Source organism: Salmo salar, chromosome ssa21, assembly GCF_905237065.1.
Source record: "Salmo salar chromosome ssa21, Ssal_v3.1, whole genome shotgun sequence".
Taxonomy (NCBI): domain Eukaryota; kingdom Metazoa; phylum Chordata; class Actinopteri; order Salmoniformes; family Salmonidae; genus Salmo; species Salmo salar.
Window position 1 is genome coordinate 30,929,214 of NC_059462.1, and position 17,998 is coordinate 30,947,211.

At 46.3% G+C, this 17,998-nt stretch overlaps 1 protein-coding gene across 1 annotated transcript; it reads left to right on the plus strand.

The window, feature by feature from the left end:
- Positions 1-1,041: 1,041 nt before the first annotated feature.
- On the plus strand, positions 1,042-3,320 carry LOC106582045 (complement C1q-like protein 2). The gene is made up of 2 exons (XM_014164737.2): positions 1,042-2,027; positions 2,532-3,320. Exons 1-2 carry the CDS (start codon positions 1,419-1,421, stop codon positions 2,709-2,711), a joined length of 789 nt encoding a protein of 262 aa, XP_014020212.1. The 5' UTR covers positions 1,042-1,418; the 3' UTR covers positions 2,712-3,320.
- Positions 3,321-17,998: the final 14,678 nt, after the last annotated feature.

Sequence of the window (17,998 nt, forward strand, 5' to 3'; positions counted from 1 at the left end):
GAATAAACACTGGCGCCTTGTTAGCCGCTAGCTTAGCCTGCCGAGACAGGGGTGTGAGAAGTTAAACCCCGGATCTAGGAGATAAGGATTAGCTGAGCCCAACAACAGAAGGGAAGCCGGAGCTCTGTGCCAGATTACAGTGGAGAGTGCCAGCCAGCAGCAGGGGGGTGCCACTTTGCAGCCCTCATGTATGAGCTTCAGGCTACAAATGGTATGCAGGCCCACTTGTATTTAATGGTATACTTTGTGTCTGCCAGTGTAATGGAGGTTGTTCTTTTACACTGTTGCAATGCTCTTATGATGAGTACTGTAACATAGCCTGACACCTAAAGACTTCAGTTAGCCCCCCAAGCAAATGTTTGGGCTTTAGCTCAGCGGGTTATCACAATGACAGTGTAATAAGACCCGTAAGAGACCAGGGTTCGGATCCAGAATATTAGTCTCAAAGTAACCCCAAAGTTGATGTCTTTGACCTTTGACCAGTCTGCCCAGAGAGTGCTCCTATCTCAGACCTAGCTCAGCTTTTTGACACCAAAACCCCTGTTGTGGATAAACTAAGACTAGGTGTTCAACATTACATGCAAAAATCAGCACAGGGCACTGAATTGTTTCAGCCTTGGCTTTATAGTAAAGATTAGGCTACAGTGCTGGTGAAGATGCCATTGTGGATTCCAGACATCCTATATGGCTCTTGATGTGGATTACTTTCTCCAATGATCTTTGATTGTTCTTTGGAATGTGTATCTTCCTCACGTTGAATGTAGGGGACCATTTCGGAGTTCTTAACTGAATAATGTAATTTCACAGGACACATTTATAACAAAAACGTGCACTTAGATTTCTTCTCTCAAATAAGCCGAAATATAGGTGAGACAACTCGCTGTCAACATTTCCATAATGGGGTTTAAGTGTTAGTGATGCTCTCTGATCCAATATTCTCCTCGTAGGTGCAGGGGATTTATAATTCATACATAAAGATGGCATGATTATTGTTGCAGTATTAATCCAAATTGCAACAGGCTTTGCCCTCACTTGTTACGTCAGCGCCGCTCTAGTCCCCTCGGTTGTTGCAGACGGGCAGAAATCGCTCGAAGCTTTCTCTGTTCAGCTCGGAGATCCAGCGCGTGTCCAGCCATGTCAAAACGAATACTTCCCCTGTCAATTTTGTGAAGCTTAGTGATACTGGCACACCGCCCCAAGGTGAACTACGCTTAAGGTTACAACACATTTGTTGTTTTAAATTTTTTCTAACCCTGGAATAAAGTGATTCCTTTTTGGTGCACTCGCTTTTCCAGCAGAGAATTTTAGCGCACTCGCAACCTTTCACCATTGCTTCCCAAAGGAAAACGGACTTTTTAGCGCTTGTTTCTCGGACTCTCCAGAGGAAGCGTGTCGTTGCTCCTGTGGTTGGCATCATCATGGTGTTAGCTCTTATCATAGCGATACCGCTGCTGGTCCAAGCGTCCAAGACAGACGCGCACTACGAGATGATGGGCACCTGTCGGATGATATGTGATCCATACAATCCCAAACCCAGCGCCAATGCTCTGGAAGTCATGCAGGACCTGAGCGCCATCCCGTCCCCGGCGTTCTCGCATGGGACTAAAGGCGAGACGGGTCGGCCGGGGAAACCCGGACCGAGAGGTCCGCCCGGCGAACCGGGTCCACCAGGTCCAAAAGGACCGCCGGGGGATAGGGGGGACTCGGGGAAACCGGGCTATCCCGGGCATACCACTGGAGAGACGGTGGAGGGGACTGTGAGCAGTGACAGGACCGAAAATGCCGAGGGCCTAGAGTCCGCAATTGGCGGCACAAAAATCGCTTTTTACGTGGGTCTTAAAAATCCCCACGAGGGATACGAGGTGCTAAGGTTCGACGACGTGGTAACAAATCTAGGGAACCATTATGACCCGTCTACCGGCAAGTTCACGTGCCAAGTGTCCGGGATATACTACTTTACATACCATGTATTAATGCGCGGAGGCGACGGGACAAGCATGTGGGCAGATTTGTGCAGAAACGGACAGGTAGGCTATACCTGATATTACGCAATTATATATTTTTTAAAGTTATTATGCTACTGTACACTTCTGAAGTTGAGGGAAAGCGGCCACATTCAGTGTGCATTGCCCCAGATCAATATTGGATGTATTAAGCGCTTATCTCTCCTGAACGGTATCTGCTCTATGCGCTTAATCTCACACGGTGAGCTCAGTAAGTTAATTAATATGCTCGGGCCACTTTATTTGTCAGCAAAGACAACTAATCGTTTGGTGAGTTTAAGAAGGGCTTTGTTGTTTACTGTAGCGGTCAGCCCTACACTGGTCAACTACCTGGAGCGATTTGAGCTGTGTCAGTGTCTACACATTGCCAACATAAACAAACAAGAAATCCTTTATTCGTTTGGTAGGTTCAAAGTGGTGAATCTATAATGTTTTAGCATTGGGTCAGGGTGGGGACGAGTTGGTCGATAGCCTATTAAGTAATGATGCAAAGTCCTTCACTACTTTAATCATTTGTCTTATCCGCAGGTCCGCGCCAGTGCGATAGCCCAGGACGCAGACCAGAACTATGACTATGCCAGCAACAGTGTAGTGCTTCACCTAGACTCCGGGGACGAGATCTACATCAAGCTGGACGGAGGCAAGGCGCATGGGGGAAACAACAACAAGTACAGCACTTTTTCCGGTTTCATTTTGTATCCGGACTAAACCGCTTCCCAGACATGCAGGGATGTGAACTCTACTATCATTATTAGACTCTATCATACCTAGAGCAAGTTGCCCGTTGTCCGGGCGCCCCTGTAAGCCGCTGTGTGTCGTCTGTTTGTATTTGGGGGGTTTGGGGCGCTAAGACATGCCAACCGCCCATATACAGACGACATTTCCGTGTGATGTGATATTTTTTGCTTGAACGTCTATCTGTGTTTCCACTCAAGATATAGCCTTCTAAGATGTTTATGTATCAAAAATAAGCAACAAAAATCTAAATAAGGAGTAAGATGTCATATTTATTGGTCCACCAAAGACCGAATGTTACAACATGTTTTGTCTTAGTAGCTTATTCCATTACAGTAAGTATTTCAATAAATTATGTTTTCTATTATGTCCGTTTATTTGTGAATTTTTTTGGCATGTTTAAGATCACGTTCATTCTTCCAATAGATTGTGGATTAGATATATCATTTTAACCATACATTAACCCTTCCAATAGATTTATCCTAGAATTTGTGGCCTAATAGGCCTACATGTTTTTAAAGGACCTCAGAATGCCATTGTTTTTAAAGGACCTCAGAATGCCATTGTTTTTAAAGGACCTCAGAATGCCATTGTTTTTAAAGGACCTCAGAATGCCATTGTTTTTAAAGGACCTCAGAATGCCATTGTTTTTAAAGGACCTCAGAATGCCATTGTGCTGCGTTTGTCTGACTCTGTCGTGCAGAGCGCTGTTCTTTGTTTGGAACTGTGCTCCACCTCACATTAGAACTAATAGGCTGTTCCAGCCAGGGGAATCTGTATTCTTGTCTCACTCCTCCTTCATTCTCCATTTAGGGGTGTCACTGCCGACGTTACTGCTGGTGTTTGTGGCGGGGACGGTTGGAGATGGATGTCTTACTGGGAACAGCGGCCTGCATTACCTCGACACTGATCTATCCACGCCCCGGCAATATTGGCGGGACGTTGGTGTAAGCACCTCATGTTCTACGAAGATGTCCCATTAAATAAGTCATGGACGGGTAATTAAACTACATTATGGTACCCGTCCATGTTAAACAGATATCACAAAAGACCTGATGGCTCAAGGGACGCCACCTGCATGTTTAGCCTATATTAATATATTTATAGCATGCCTCCTCACACCCACTGGGTAAACATTTGTCATTCAGTCAAGTATCTTGTTTTATTCTGTGCTTGCACTTGGCAATTAATGCCGTTGTTGTTTGCGCAAACACTTTTTAATATGTTTATACGTGTTCTTCATGCGTCTTAGTAGAAGGCTGTTTAGACATTGTTAAGGATTAAGATCCACTGGCTCATGTTAACGCTGTGTAATAAAAAAAATATATATAATTCAACTAGGCAAGTCAGTTAAGAACAAATTCTTATTTACAATGACGGCCTACACTGGCCAAATCCAGACGACGCTGGGCCAATTGTGCACTGCCCTATGGGACTCCCAATCATGGCCGGTTGTGATACATCCTTGATTCGAACCAGGGTCTGTAGTGACGCCTCTAGCACTGAGATGCAGTGCCTTAGACCACTTGGGAGCCCATTTTTTTGTCGTTTAAATAATATATAAGCTGATAAAAAGCCTTTTATAGGCCTACTGATTTCCGAAGTCAAGCTGGTGCATTTGTTTATTCAGGTTGCTGCGTTAGAGGGCTTCAGCACTTAGGACAGCAACAACCACGGCGCCAGTCTGTTCAGCACCATGGACAGCGTGGTTTAGGCAAAGGAAAATATATTTTCCTCTTTACCACTAGGGGGCGCAATGTGGCCTTGTCTCTGAACTGTGAGATAATTGCAGAAGAAAACTAGAGAAATATATTCCAGGAAAAGCTTAAACAAGGACAACAACGTTATTTTGGTTTTCTTGTTTGCATGATGGAGAACAGTTGGAAAAAGAGAAGTTGGGGGAGTTCATGTAGGAACTGAGAGTGTTAAATTGCTGAGTATTCCAATTGTCACGGATTCAGTGTGTTCTTTCACAGGCCATATTGTACTAATTACTGTAAATGTCAGCATACAGGATTACATTAACTGGTTTGACACAGCTAATATGTTAAATCTGTGGTTATAGATCGGGGGGGATCTCTGAGCTGAGAGAGAAACTTCACCATCTGGGCTGGGAAGCAGTCTGATGAGGAGCCATGACACACAATCAGGCTGGGTGCTGGGGCAAGGGGCTGGCATTTGGAGGGGTTGTATGGGACGGGACAGAGTCTGTGTGAGATACTGAAATGTGCTGGTTACTGTTCTGAAATCATCAAAATCATTTTTCAAGGAACAGAGAACATCTGGAAAAATGCTGGAGTAATTTAGATAATAACCTAGAGATGAGGTTGTCCCCTCTAAAAGATAGCAGATCACAGTAAGACCCCCCCCCCCCATAGGATGGTAATGTACGCTGTATGAGATCCAAATACCTACTGCTTTTAGAAGGCGACCTCATCATGGCTTTCATTGAACAGAAATCTCTGTGTCTCAATCTTAATCTCTGGGCCCCTTAGGGCATTACAGAAAATGGACATCCATATTGACACATCAGCTCAGAGGATATAGACCTCATAAGTCCTGCGGCACTTAGCCAAGATCCAAATCCCAGAGGAAACGTTACAGCTGAACAGTAAAAGGTGGGAGTCGGTCTCTTTACATTTAGGCGAGTCAAGTTTCCTATTTCCTTGTCTGACCTTGTCAGGCAACAGGCTCTTTTCATATGCGCATCATCTTAAAACACAACGGAAATCAGCCTCCCTCCGCTTGTCAGAGAGCTGATAAATAATGGAAAAAATGGGCTCAAGGGGACATAGTCAAGCTGTGCAGCTTCAGCAAGGCAGTTGAAATGCAAAAATGGGTGGAAGGTAGGTTCGTGAATGTCTATCTGTGTTTGTCAGTGTGTGTGTATAGTTTTGCATGTGCATGTATGCATGCACGCTATAGTAGATTAGGACATTTCAATTGATCCTTTTGCATTCATTTGTTTCGTCTGAGAGAATATCTCATAGTACACTGTGTATCTGTGGAAGCATTAAACTTGTTTTCCCTAGTGAACAATTGATTGGCATATCTGTGGGCGGCCTCATGTCACGCCCTGACCTGAGAGATCCCTTTTATGTCTCTATTTAGGTTTGGTCAGGGTGTGATTTGGGTGGGCATTCTATGTCTGTTTTTCTATGTTTGGGATTGCTTTGTTTCGGCCGGGTATGGCTTCCAATCAGGAACAGCTCTACATCGTTGTTGCTGATTGGGAGTCATACTTAGGCAGCCTGTTTTTCCTTTGGGTTTTGTGGGTAGATGTTTTCCGTATAGCTTCTGTGCCTTATGGAACTGTGTAGTCGTTGTTTGGTTTATTTTTGTAAGTGTTAACTTTTCTTCAAATGAAAAAGATGAGCATTCATATTCCCGCTGCGTTTTGGTCCTATGTTCCCAACGACCATTACAGAACTACCCACCACAAGATGACCAAGCAGCGGGGACTGGAGCACCGGCCTGAAGGTTGGACCTGGCTGAAGGAACGGCAATATTGGGAGGACAAGTTACGGGAGCTACGGGAACCTGAGAGGCACCTCCAAGATTTATTTTGGGGGGGGCACACGGGTAGCTTGGCGGGGCCAGGATTAAGCCCCAAGCCAACTCCCCGTGCTTATAGGAAGCAGCCTGTCATTAGTCAGGTCCCGTGCTATGGGGTGATACGCATGGCATTGAGGCCGAGTATTTACAGGCCGGTGTGCGAGGTGCCAGCATGCCAGTCCTGCGTTCAAGACCACCTGTGCGCCTCCACAGCCCGGTATATCCACAGCCAGCATCACGCATCAGGCCTCCAGTGCGTCAGCCCGGTCCAACTCAGCCTGTTCCCGCTCCCCACACTAGCCCTGAGGTGCATGTCCCCAAACTGGCACATCCAGTACCAGCACCACGCATCAGGCTTCCAGTGCATCAGCCCAGTCCCGAGTGTCCGGCAACAGTACCTCGTCCAGAGTGTCCGGCAACAGTACCTCGTCCAGAGTGTCCGGCAACAGTACCTCGTCCAGAGTGTCCGGCAACAGTACCTCGTCCAGAGTGTCCGGCAACAGTACCTCGTCCAGAGTGTCCGGCAACAGTACCTCGTCCAGAGTGTCCGGCAACAGTGCCTCGTCCAGAGTGTCCGGCAACAGTACCTCGTCCAGAGTGTCCGGCAACAGTACCTCGTCCAGAGTGTCCGGCAACAGTACCTCGTCCAGAGTGTCCGGCAACAGTACCTCGTCCAGAGTATCCGGCAACAGTACCTCGTCCAGAGTATCCGGCAACAGTGTCTAGTCCGGAACCGAGTGAGACGGCCTACTGTCCGGAACCGAGTGAGACGGCCTACAGTCTGGCACCGAGTGAGTCTGCCTACAGTCCGGAACCGAGTGAGTCTGCCTACAGTTCGGAGCCGCCAGAGCCGCCCACCAGTCTGGAGCCGCCAGAGCCGCCTGCCAGTCCGGAGCCGCCAGAGCCGGCCGCCTGTCCGGAGCCGCCAGAGCCGCCCGCCTGTCCGGAGCCGCCAGAGTTGCCCGCCTGTCTGGAGCCGCCAGAGTTGCCCGCCAGCCGTGCGCAGCCAGAGTCGCCGGCCAGCCGGGCGCAGCCAGAGTCGCCGGCCAGCCGGGCGCAACCAGAGTCGCTGGGCGCAGCCAGAGTCGCCCTCCAGTCCGGGGCCCGCTTTGAGGGTCCCCAGTCCGTGGTTGGCGGCAGTAGATCACGCTCTAGGGGAGCCATTGAAGTGGGGTGAGCCAGTGGTGGAGCGGGGTCTGCGTCCCGCTCCAGAGCCTCCACCGCAGAGAAATGCCCACCCACACCCTCCCCTATAGGTTCAGGTTGTGCGGCCAGAGTCCGCACCTTTGGGGGTACTGGGGGGGGGTACTGTCACGCCCTGACCTGAGAGACCCCTTTTATGTCTCTATTTAGGTTTGGTCAGGGTGTGATTTGGGTGGGCATTCTATGTCTGTTTTTCTATGTTTGGGATTGCTTTGTTTCGGCCGGGTATGGCTTCCAATCAGGAACAGCTCTACATCGTTGTTGCTGATTGGGAGTCATACTTAGGCAGCCTGTTTTTCCTTTGGGTTTTGTGGGTAGATGTTTTCCGTATAGCTTCTGTGCCTTATGGAACTGTGTAGTCGTTGTTTGGTTTATTTTTGTAAGTGTTAACTTTTCTTCAAATGAAAAAGATGAGCATTCATATTCCCGCTGCGTTTTGGTCCTATGTTCCCAACGACCATTACAGAACTACCCACCACAAGATGACCAAGCAGCGGGGACTGGAGCACCGGCCTGAAGGTTGGACCTGGCTGAAGGAACGGCAATATTGGGAGGACAAGTTACGGGAGCTACGGGAACCTGAGAGGCACCTCCAAGATTTATTTTGGGGGGGGCACACGGGTAGTTTGGCGGGGCCAGGATTAACCTGTTAGGGCTAGGGGGCAGTATTGACACGGCTGGATAAAAAAACATACCCGATTTAATCTGGTTACCACTCCTACCCAGTAACTAGAATATGCATATACTTATTACATATGGATAGAAAACACCCTAAATTTTCTAAAACTGTTTGAATGGTGTCTGTGAGTATAACAGAACTCATTTGGCAGGCAAAACCCTGAGACATTTTCTGACAGGAAGTGGATACCTGATGTGTTGTATTGCCTTTAAACCTATCCCATTGAAAAACACAGGGGCTGAGGAATATTTTGGCACTTCCTATTGCTTCCACTAGATGTCACCAGCCTTTACAAAGTGTTTTGAGTCTTCTGGAGGGAGATCTGACCGAACAAGAGCCATGGAACGATGATGTCCCATTAGACACCTGGCGCGCGAGTTCATGTTGGGTACCCTCGTTCCAATACGTTATAAAAGAGTATGCATTCGTCCACCTTGAATATTATTCATGTTCTGGTTAAAAAAGGCCCTAATGATTTATGCTATACAACGTTTGACATGTTTGAACGAACGTAAATATATTTTTTCCCCTCGTTCATGACGAGAAGTCCGGCTGGCTTAGATCATGTGCTAACAAGACGGAGATTTTTGGACATAAATGATGAGCTTTTTTGAACAAAACTACATTCGTTATGGACCTGTGATACCTGGAAGTGACATCTGATGAAGAGAATCAAAGGTAATGGATTATTTACATAGTATTTTCGATTTTAGATCTCCCCAACATGACGTCTAGTCTGTATCGCAACGCGTATTTTTCTGGGCGCAGTGCTCAGATTATTGCAAAGTGTGATTTCCCAGTAAGGTTATTTTTAAATCTGGCAAGTTGATTGCGTTCAAGAGATGTAAATCTATAATTCTTTAAATGACAATATAATATTTTACCAATGTTTTCTAATTTGAATTATTTAATTTGTGACGCTGACTTGACTGCCGGTTATTGGAGGGAAACGATTTCCTCAACATCAATGCCATAGTAAAACGCTGTTTTTGGATATAAATATGAACTTGATAGAACTAAAAATGCATGCATTGTCTAACATAATGTCCTAGGAGTGTCATCTGATGGAGATTGTAAAAGGTTAGTGCATCATTTTAGCTGGTTTTATGGTTTTGGTGACCCAGTCTTTGAATTGACAAAACATTACACACAACTCTTGTAAATGTACTGTCCTAACATACTCTAAATTTATGCTTTCGCCGTAAAACCTTTTTGAAATCGTAAAACGTGGTTAGATTAAGGAGATGTTTATCTTTCAAAGGGTGTAAAATAGTTGTATGTTTGAAAAATTTGAATTTTGACATTTATTTGGATTCAAATTTGCCGCTCTTGAAATGCACCTGCTGTTGATGGAGTGCACCACGGGTGGCACGCTAGCGTCCCACCTAGCCCATAGAGGTTAAGCCCCAAGCCAACTCCCCGTGCTTATAGGAAGCAGCCTGTCATTAGTCAGGTCCCGTGCTATGGGGTGATACGCATGGCATTGAGGCCGAGTATTTACAGGCCGGTGTGCGAGGTGCCAGCATGCCAGTCCTGCGTTCAAGACCACCTGTGCGCCTCCACAGCCCGGTATATCCACAGCCAGCATCACGCATCAGGCCTCCAGTGCGTCAGCCCGGTCCAACTCAGCCTGTTCCCGCTTCCCACACTAGCCCTGAGGTGCATGTCCCCAAACTGGCACATTCAGTACCAGCACCACGCATCAGGCTTCCAGTGCATCAGCCCAGTCCCGAGTGTCTGGCAACAGTACCTCGTCCAGAGTGTCCGGCAACAGTGCCTCGTCCAGAGTGTCCAGCAACAGTACCTCGTCCAGAGTGTCCGGCAACAGTACCTCGTCCAGAGTGTCCGGCAACAGTACCTCGTCCAGAGTGTCCGGCAACAGTACCTCGTCCAGAGTGTCCGGCAACAGTACCTCGTCCAGAGTATCCGGCAACAGTACCTCGTCCAGAGTATCCGGCAACAGTGTCTAGTCCGGAACCGAGTGAGACGGCCTACTGTCCGGAACCGAGTGAGACGGCCTACAGTCTGGCACCGAGTGAGTCTGCCTACAGTCCGGAACCGAGTGAGTCTGCCTACAGTCCGGAGCCGCCAGAGCCGCCCACCAGTCCGGAGCCGCCAGAGCCGCCTGCCAGCCCGGAGCCGCCAGAGCCGGCCGCCTGTCCGGAGCCGCCAGAGCCGCCCGCCTGTCCGGAGCCGCCAGAGTTGCCCGCCTGTCTGGAGCCGCCAGAGTTGCCCGCCAGCCGGGCGCAGCCAGAGTCGCCGGCCAGCCGGGCGCAGCCAGAGTCGCCGGCCAGCCGGGCGCAACCAGAGTCGCTGGGCGCAGCCAGAGTCGCCCTCCAGTCCGGGGCCCGCTTTGAGGGTCCCCAGTCTATGGTTGGCGGCAGTAGATCACGCTCTAGTGGAGCCATTGAAGTGGGGTGAGCCAGTGGTGGAGCGGGGTCTGCGTCCCGCTCCAGAGCCTCCACCGCGGAGAAATGCCCACCCACACCCTCCCCTATAGGTTCAGGTTGTGCGGCCAGAGTCCGCACCTTTGGGGGTACTGGGGGGGGGGGGGTACTGTCACGCCCTGACCTGAGAGACCCCTTTTATGTCTCTATTTAGGTTTGGTCAGGGTGTGATTTGGGTCTGTTTTTCTATGTTTGGGATTGCTTTGTTTCGGCCGGGTATGGCTTCCAATCAGGAACAGCTCTACATCGTTGTTGCTGATTGGGAGTCATACTTAGGCAGCCTGTTTTTCCTTTGGGTTTTGTGGGTAGATGTTTTCCGTAGAGCTTCTGTGCCTTATGGAACTGTGTAGTCGTTGTTTGGTTTATTTTTGTAAGTGTTCACTTTTCTTCAAATGAAAAAGATGAGCATTCATATTCCCGCTGCGTTTTGGTCCTGTGTTCCCGACGACCGTTACACCTCAGCCCCCTCTGTGGAAGGGTCAGGAGGATACTAAACACTCAGAGATGGGCCTTTATCCATGACTCACACACTCTATCAGGGGACTCCACTATGGTATTCTGGGAGTGCCATATCATACTTAGGGTTCTTCAGGGTTCAGCTCTGAGTCCATTTAGAATTCATTAGACATTACCTTATGCAGGGCTACATTTAAATACAACACATTTCTACTTTGTAGAATAATGTCAGCTTTAATTTGGGACTGTAAATAAGAACTCAACTCCTAAAGCAAAAGATCTAATGCCTATTGACTCGTGTCTGAGTGTCTTGTTGATGTGTTTAGAAGCAGCCATTAGAGGGGATGTTTTGTACTAGTGAGAGGGAAAGAAGAATGGAGTCTGCTGCTGCTTGGCTGTGTGTGTGATATGACTGTCCCTAAAGCTCTGCAGCTGAGACCACAGTGATCGTCTGTAGGCCTGAGGAGGCGTTTATATTTAAACACACAGCACCTAAACAAACACCATGCTCTACTAACTGAGCTACAGAGAACTACATGGTTTCTATTAGTACTACTCAATTCTACCACAATACCACAATGCTGACGCAATACTGACACAATACCAAAACACTACTGCTATACAATATATTCTGTTATATTCTGTAGTATGTGACTGCTTCACACAGACAATATGCTTTACACCGCTCCCCATTCTATGTCCATGGTTGACTTGTTGATGCATTAGCTGTTAAATCATTGTTAGTCTAATGTAATGGGCATGGCTTCTATTTGTTCTTGGGAAACATGTTTCTCCACAAGGCGATGCGTCAGATAGCATGAAACGTTGGCTGTTTGACTATAGGGCGAGGCAGAAGTGGGAAGATATTATCACAGAATCAAAGAGAAAGAGAAAGAGAGCAAGAAAGAGAGATGCAAAGAAAGAGCGAGAGAGCTACTGTATATAGGGAGAGGGAATGGGAGGGAAAGAGGGAATGAGAGAGAGAGAGAGAGAGAGGTAAAGGGAGGGGGAGAGTGAGGGGGATGTTAACTGAAGTGAAAAGACTGTCACTTTACAACAAGTTGGCGCGACACTGCTCTCCGTTTTCCCTCTAAAAAGAACAGAATGTGTTCCCTCTAATCAAGCGTGCCACTGATGCTTCCCAGTCACTTTGACTGATTAAAAACCTACATCTCAGTCTCAGTCCTGCATGTTGATGTGGTTCAAGGTAGTAGTGGCCATACTGATTCTCAGAGCTAGACAAGAGCAAGAATTAGCAGCATGATGATTGAGAAGCCTACCTGCAATAATTCTCAACTGTGTTCCGATTATTCAGAAGCCATAAATATGATTATGCGAAACTGTTACATTTCTAGTAAAAGTAAAAGTTTGGTGCTGAATCTCAATGAATGATTTCCTACTAGGCACACACTGGTTGAATCAACGTTGTTTCCACATAATTTCAATGAAATTACATTGAACCAACGTGGAATAGACGTTGAATTGACATTTGTGCCCAGTGGGTTGTGAGTGAGTTATTTCCTCTTACTGTCTGACTCATCAGAATCATTCAGAGTTTGCCTGATTACCTTATTGGTCACACAGTGCATTCCATTGTGATGCAAAAGCATAATTTTCTGAGGGAAAGTACAGAGAATGCCTCTTTTAGTTTTCTATGCCAATGAACAGATGTCCTTCCCTTCAACTATTGTCCCTTCTGTGAGCCCCTTCTCTTTGAATCATGGTCTCATCTGTCTCTGAGCCACTTCTAATGAACTTTTTTTAAAACACAATTATATGAATAAATCTGCCGGCAAGGCAGATATAGCCACTCACAAACACCCACTGAAATGTCCTCCTTCTGGGAATAACAGTAGGGCGAAAGTGGAAAAGGGGACTCATGACATCTTGAAAATCATTTTACAGAAAATGCTAAAAACAGAGAAAGGTGTGTATTGGAATTGTCTGACCTCAAAATAGTTTCCTCACCTTTAACACATATTCAGATTCTCTCATCTTCTCTCCTTCCTAATGCTTATCTATTTAATCATGTTTACACTTTATGTTGTCTCTTGAGGATGATATCAGGTTATCCTAAATAAACTGATTATAATCCGGGATAAATTATTTCCTCCGTACCTGGAGAGTTTACACACTGACCATCTAGCTGCTTGAATGACTTAAGCTGCTTATTGTATTTTTCCAATTATCAGAAGTGTGTATGATTAGCTGACTAACTAATTAGCTAATTGCTCTGTACTTATAGACAAAACCCCCTGAATGAAAACAGATTTTTTTCACTCTTTCCCTTCCTCCTATTGGACAGTCCTTTATTCTATCTTCTCCTCTTCGTCCCCTGTATCCTTCCTCTCCCTGTTCTTCTGTCCTCATATCTTCTCCTCTTCCTCCCCTGTATCCTTCCTCTCCCTGTTCTTCTGTCCTCATATCTTCTCCTCTTCCTCCCCTGTATCCTTCCTCTCCCTGGTCTTCTGTCCTCATATCTTCTCCTCTTCCTCCCCTGTATCCTTCCTCTCCCTGTTCTTCTGTCCTCATATCTTCTCCTCTTCCTCCCCTGTATCCTTCCTCTCCCTGTTCTTCTGTCCTCATATCTTCTCCTCTTCCTCCCCTGTATCCTTCCTCTCCCTGTTCTTCTGTCCTCATATCTTCTCCTCTTCCTCCCCTGTATCCTTCCTCTCCCTGGTCTTCTGTCCTCATATCTTCTCCTCTTCCTCCCCTGTATCCTTCCTCTCCCTGTTCTTCTGTCCTCATATCTTCTCTCTTCCTCCCCTGTATCCTTCCTCTCCCTGGTCTTCTGTCCTCATATCTTCTCCTCTTCCTCCCCTGTATCCTTCCTCTCCCTGGTCTTCTGTCCTCATATCTTCTCCTCTTCCTCCCCTGTATCCTTCCTCTCCCTGTTCTTCTGTCCTCATATCTTCTCCTCTTCCTCCCCTGTATCCTTCCTCTCCCTGTTCTTCTGTCCTCATATCTTCTCCTCTTCCTCCCCTGTATCCTTCCTCTCCCTGTTCTTCTGTCCTCATATCTTCTCTCTTCCTCCCCTGTATCCTTCCTCTCCCTGGTCTTCTGTCCTCATATCTTCTCTCTTCCTCCCCTGTATCCTTCCTCTCCCTGGTCTTCTTTCCTCATATCTTCTCCTCTTCCTCCCCTGTATCCTTCCTCTCCCTGTTCTTCTGTCCTCATATCTTCTCCTCTTCCTCCCCTGTATCCTTCCTCTCCCTGGTCTTCTGTCCTCATATCTTCTCCTCTTCCTCCCCTGTATCCTTCCTCTCCCTGTTCTTCTGTCCTCATATCTTCTCCTCTTCCTCCACTGTATCCTTCCTCTCCCTGTTCTTCTGTCCTCATATCTTCTCCTCTTCCTCCCCTGTATCCTTCCTCTCCCTGGTCTTCTGTCCTCATATCTTCTCCTCTTCCTCCCCTGTATCCTTCCTCTCCCTGTTCTTCTGTCCTCATATCTTCTCCTCTTCCTCCCCTGTATCCTTCCTCTCCCTGTTCTTCTGTCCTCATATCTTCTCCTCTTCCTCCCCTGTATCCTTCCTCTCCCTGTTCTTCTGTCCTCATATCTTCTCCTCTTCCTCCCCTGTATCCTTCCTCTCCCTGGTCTTCTGTCCTCATATCTTCTCCTCTTCCTCCCCTGTATCCTTCCTCTCCCTGGTCTTCTGTCCTCATATCTTCTCCTCTTCCTCCCCTGTATCCTTCCTCTCCCTGTTCTTCTGTCCTCATATCTCTCCTATTTCCGCATTCTCTGTGTGGCTCTGAGGTGAAAGGTCAGCTCTGCTGGATTTCCTGTCCATGCATACTAATGACAGCTCTCTGTCTTCTCTCATCCCTTCCCCTCATCTCCGACAGAGAAGAAACAGAGTGAATACAGTTCTGAGCAGGCTCTAAGGGTACATATGTAGCACAGTATGAAGCTTAAAGCCCAGATGTCTCCAAGCGTCAAGGTTGAACAACCCATAACATTTACCACCTCACATCCTATAATATCCACAACCTTCACTGAGAGTGCTCGAAACAGAGTGATGGTGAATAAGTCAAGTGACTGTCGTCATGACAATAACGTGGGGATGTGTCATCATCCTGACAATGGCCTGGATGTTCTGTACACATTGTCGGCCATTTGATGCAACAAACGTGCCATCGCTGTCCTGAGCGAGGTCCCCAGACCGTCACTGTGACCATTCCCCCTACTGAGAGGGACACACTGAGCACCTAACACTACATCATGCAGATGTAACAAATGTACTGTAGTATTTGTGGGTTACTACCACCAATATAAGAGGAAACAATCCCAAAAAGAGATGAACTGTCATATTTGTTTTTGTTTTCTCTCTCTCTTTTCTTTTCAGATCTACAAAGACTACCTGGAACATGATGCCATGTTGCTATTGGAAGCAATGACATCTCTATTTAATGCCTGACACTTTTATCTATTTGCATTTTATTAAGTGCATAGTGACTGACTTGACATTTTCAACCGACTTGAGTGATAAGATCCGAGCAAACAAACGTTTAACCCTTATCTGTTTACCATGTTTATTTCAAAGGCTGCTAAAAGTCCCATTCTACAAAAGCAGAAGACCACAGATTTTATGGGAGATACATTTATTATTTAATTTCCCCTCTCACCACAAATGTTCAGAATTTCTAACCACTGTCACATTCTTCCTTCTCCAAAAAAAGACAGGCACTCAAAAAAAGACAAGTAGGCTAACCACTAACGGTAGTGGGTACTGTATCTTTTGTGTCTGTGACATTTATTACTATTCAGCTCATGTAAGTTTTATCAACTATTGTTGCTCTGGCCTCCTGAGTGTTCTCTATCTACCTTTCACCTCTCTTTCTGGGAGGGAGGTTGGGAGTAGTCTCTAATGGTACAACAAAGCCAGCAGTCATTGCTCTCGATTCCAGAGTAGACATCGTCTGAATCAGTAACTGTCCTCGTCCTGTGCCTGTCAGGTTCTTTGTGGCTTCACTGGACTTTGATGTCCCTGCTTTGAGCCCCTTTCAAAGGCCCAACCCCAAAGACACCAGCTTATACAGGCAATTAGAAGTCGTTTTTTAGTCTTCTAATGAATTTGACAAATTCTGCCTAAATGTAAAGACATAAGGCCATACTGAATGTTTGAAACCTACAGCATCAAAACAGTTGCTGAAATGTCTTCCCAGTTCCAAAAATATTATATTTCCACCTTTACATTTTAGCAGATGCTCTTATCCAGAGCGACTTACAGTAGTGAATGCATACTTTTTTTTTTGTACTGGCACCCATGGGAATCGAACCCACAACCCTGGCGTGGCACACACCATGCTGGCGTTGCAAACACCATGCTCTACCAACTGAGCCACAGGAAAGACATGCTTTCATAGCAAATATTTGGACAACCTGTAATAGTTCATCACAGGGCATTCTGCCTCAGTGCATGTTTGGTGGTGGAACTAGGAGTGCTGAGGCAGCTTGTCCACTCCTGTGAGTCTCTATTTTGAGTTTGTACTGTTTTGATTCAGTGTCGTCTCAAAGAAGCGCTGTGGGAACGATCAGCTGTGACGGCTAGAGACAGGCTCAAGTCCCTGGACTTTGAAATTAAATGTGGGTCTGTAGAGGAGCGGAAGAGATAGGAGATAGGAGTCAGCATGTCCTATATTCTCCAACTTCACTGTAAAATGTCCTCTATTAAGCTCAGTGGTGAGTGATACTATACACAGATACAGCATTGAAAAGCCTGGATGTAAAATCCCTAGAGGAAAAAGATCATGAGTAGGAGTTTCTGACATTTATGTGGGACTGTGGAGTGAGCAAAGGAGATGAAAATCACACATAATCTCCAACCTCACTGAAATATGTCCTTAATAACCTTCAGCTGGGATTGATACAGTAGCCACAGAGCCCATATTACAAACTCTACAAAAAGACGATTACGCTCTTTTAATCTCACACACAAAAGGTTTGCTTTGTGTGTGAGATGTATCCACCGATGTATCCACTGTGTCCTGGCAGTGTCCATCACTGAGACAGAGCCATAGTGGCTGAGTTATGTCTCTTCTCTCCTCTCAGCTCCGATATCTTTAAACTCAGGATCTTGTGAAACAGGCATGTTTCTTAGATGTGTCACATCTCTATTCATGGACCGTATGATTAATGCAGAAGTTACACAGGGCAGAGAATCCATCACCCAACATGGCCACCCCCAGGGCATCAGAGTGGACGGTGGGAAGCGCTGCTGCTATCAGGAGTTTCCCATCATTCTCTCTGGAGTGGGCTAACGTCAGCATCGCTCCTTGACATTCACCACTTTAGTGGCGTCACACAGATGATCCCTCCAGCCACTTAATATTCTACAAAGAGAGAGAGAGAGAGAGAGAGAGAGAGAGAGAGAGAGAGAGAGAGAGAGAGAGAGAGAGAGAGACAATGGCAATATCATGAGTAGGCTACAGGAAGATGTGCATTTGTGTATTATGTTGTAAAATCTTAAATAAATATATTAAAATGCTAAAAAACGACAAAATGGCCAGACTTTGGGGTGTTGAGGAAAACACTAGATCCCTTTGATTTAGGGGAGAGTGGGGTAAGTTGAGCCAAAGGGGTAACCTCATCCCCAATTGTTTCTGGGAAACCATACACAAAATTAATAAATTGACCAAGTATTTAGGAAAAGGTCATCATTTCATTGAGTCTGTGAAGGAAGAAACCACATGGAAAAAGTGGTAAGCAAGTTAGGTCCAAAAAACAGATTTTCACCAAGTCAAATGAATTTATTGTGTTCAAATCAAATGTATTGGTCACATACACATATTTAGCAGATGTTATTGTGGGTGTAGTGAAATGCTTGTGTTCCTAGCTCCAACAGTGCAGTAGTATTTAACAATTCACAACAATACACAAATCTAAAAGTAAAAGAATGGAGTTAAGAAATATATAAATATTA

What these genes read in the sequence shown, in the direction of transcription:
- LOC106582045 (XM_014164737.2), top strand. Translation starts at nt 1,419, where the DNA reads ATGGTGTTAGCTCTTATCATAGCGATACCGCTGCTGGTCCAAGCGTCC. An exon ending in ATTTGTGCAGAAACGGACAG is followed by an intron (nt 2,028 to 2,531) that starts GTAGGCTATACC and finishes TCTTATCCGCAG; the next exon opens with GTCCGCGCCAGTGCGATAGC.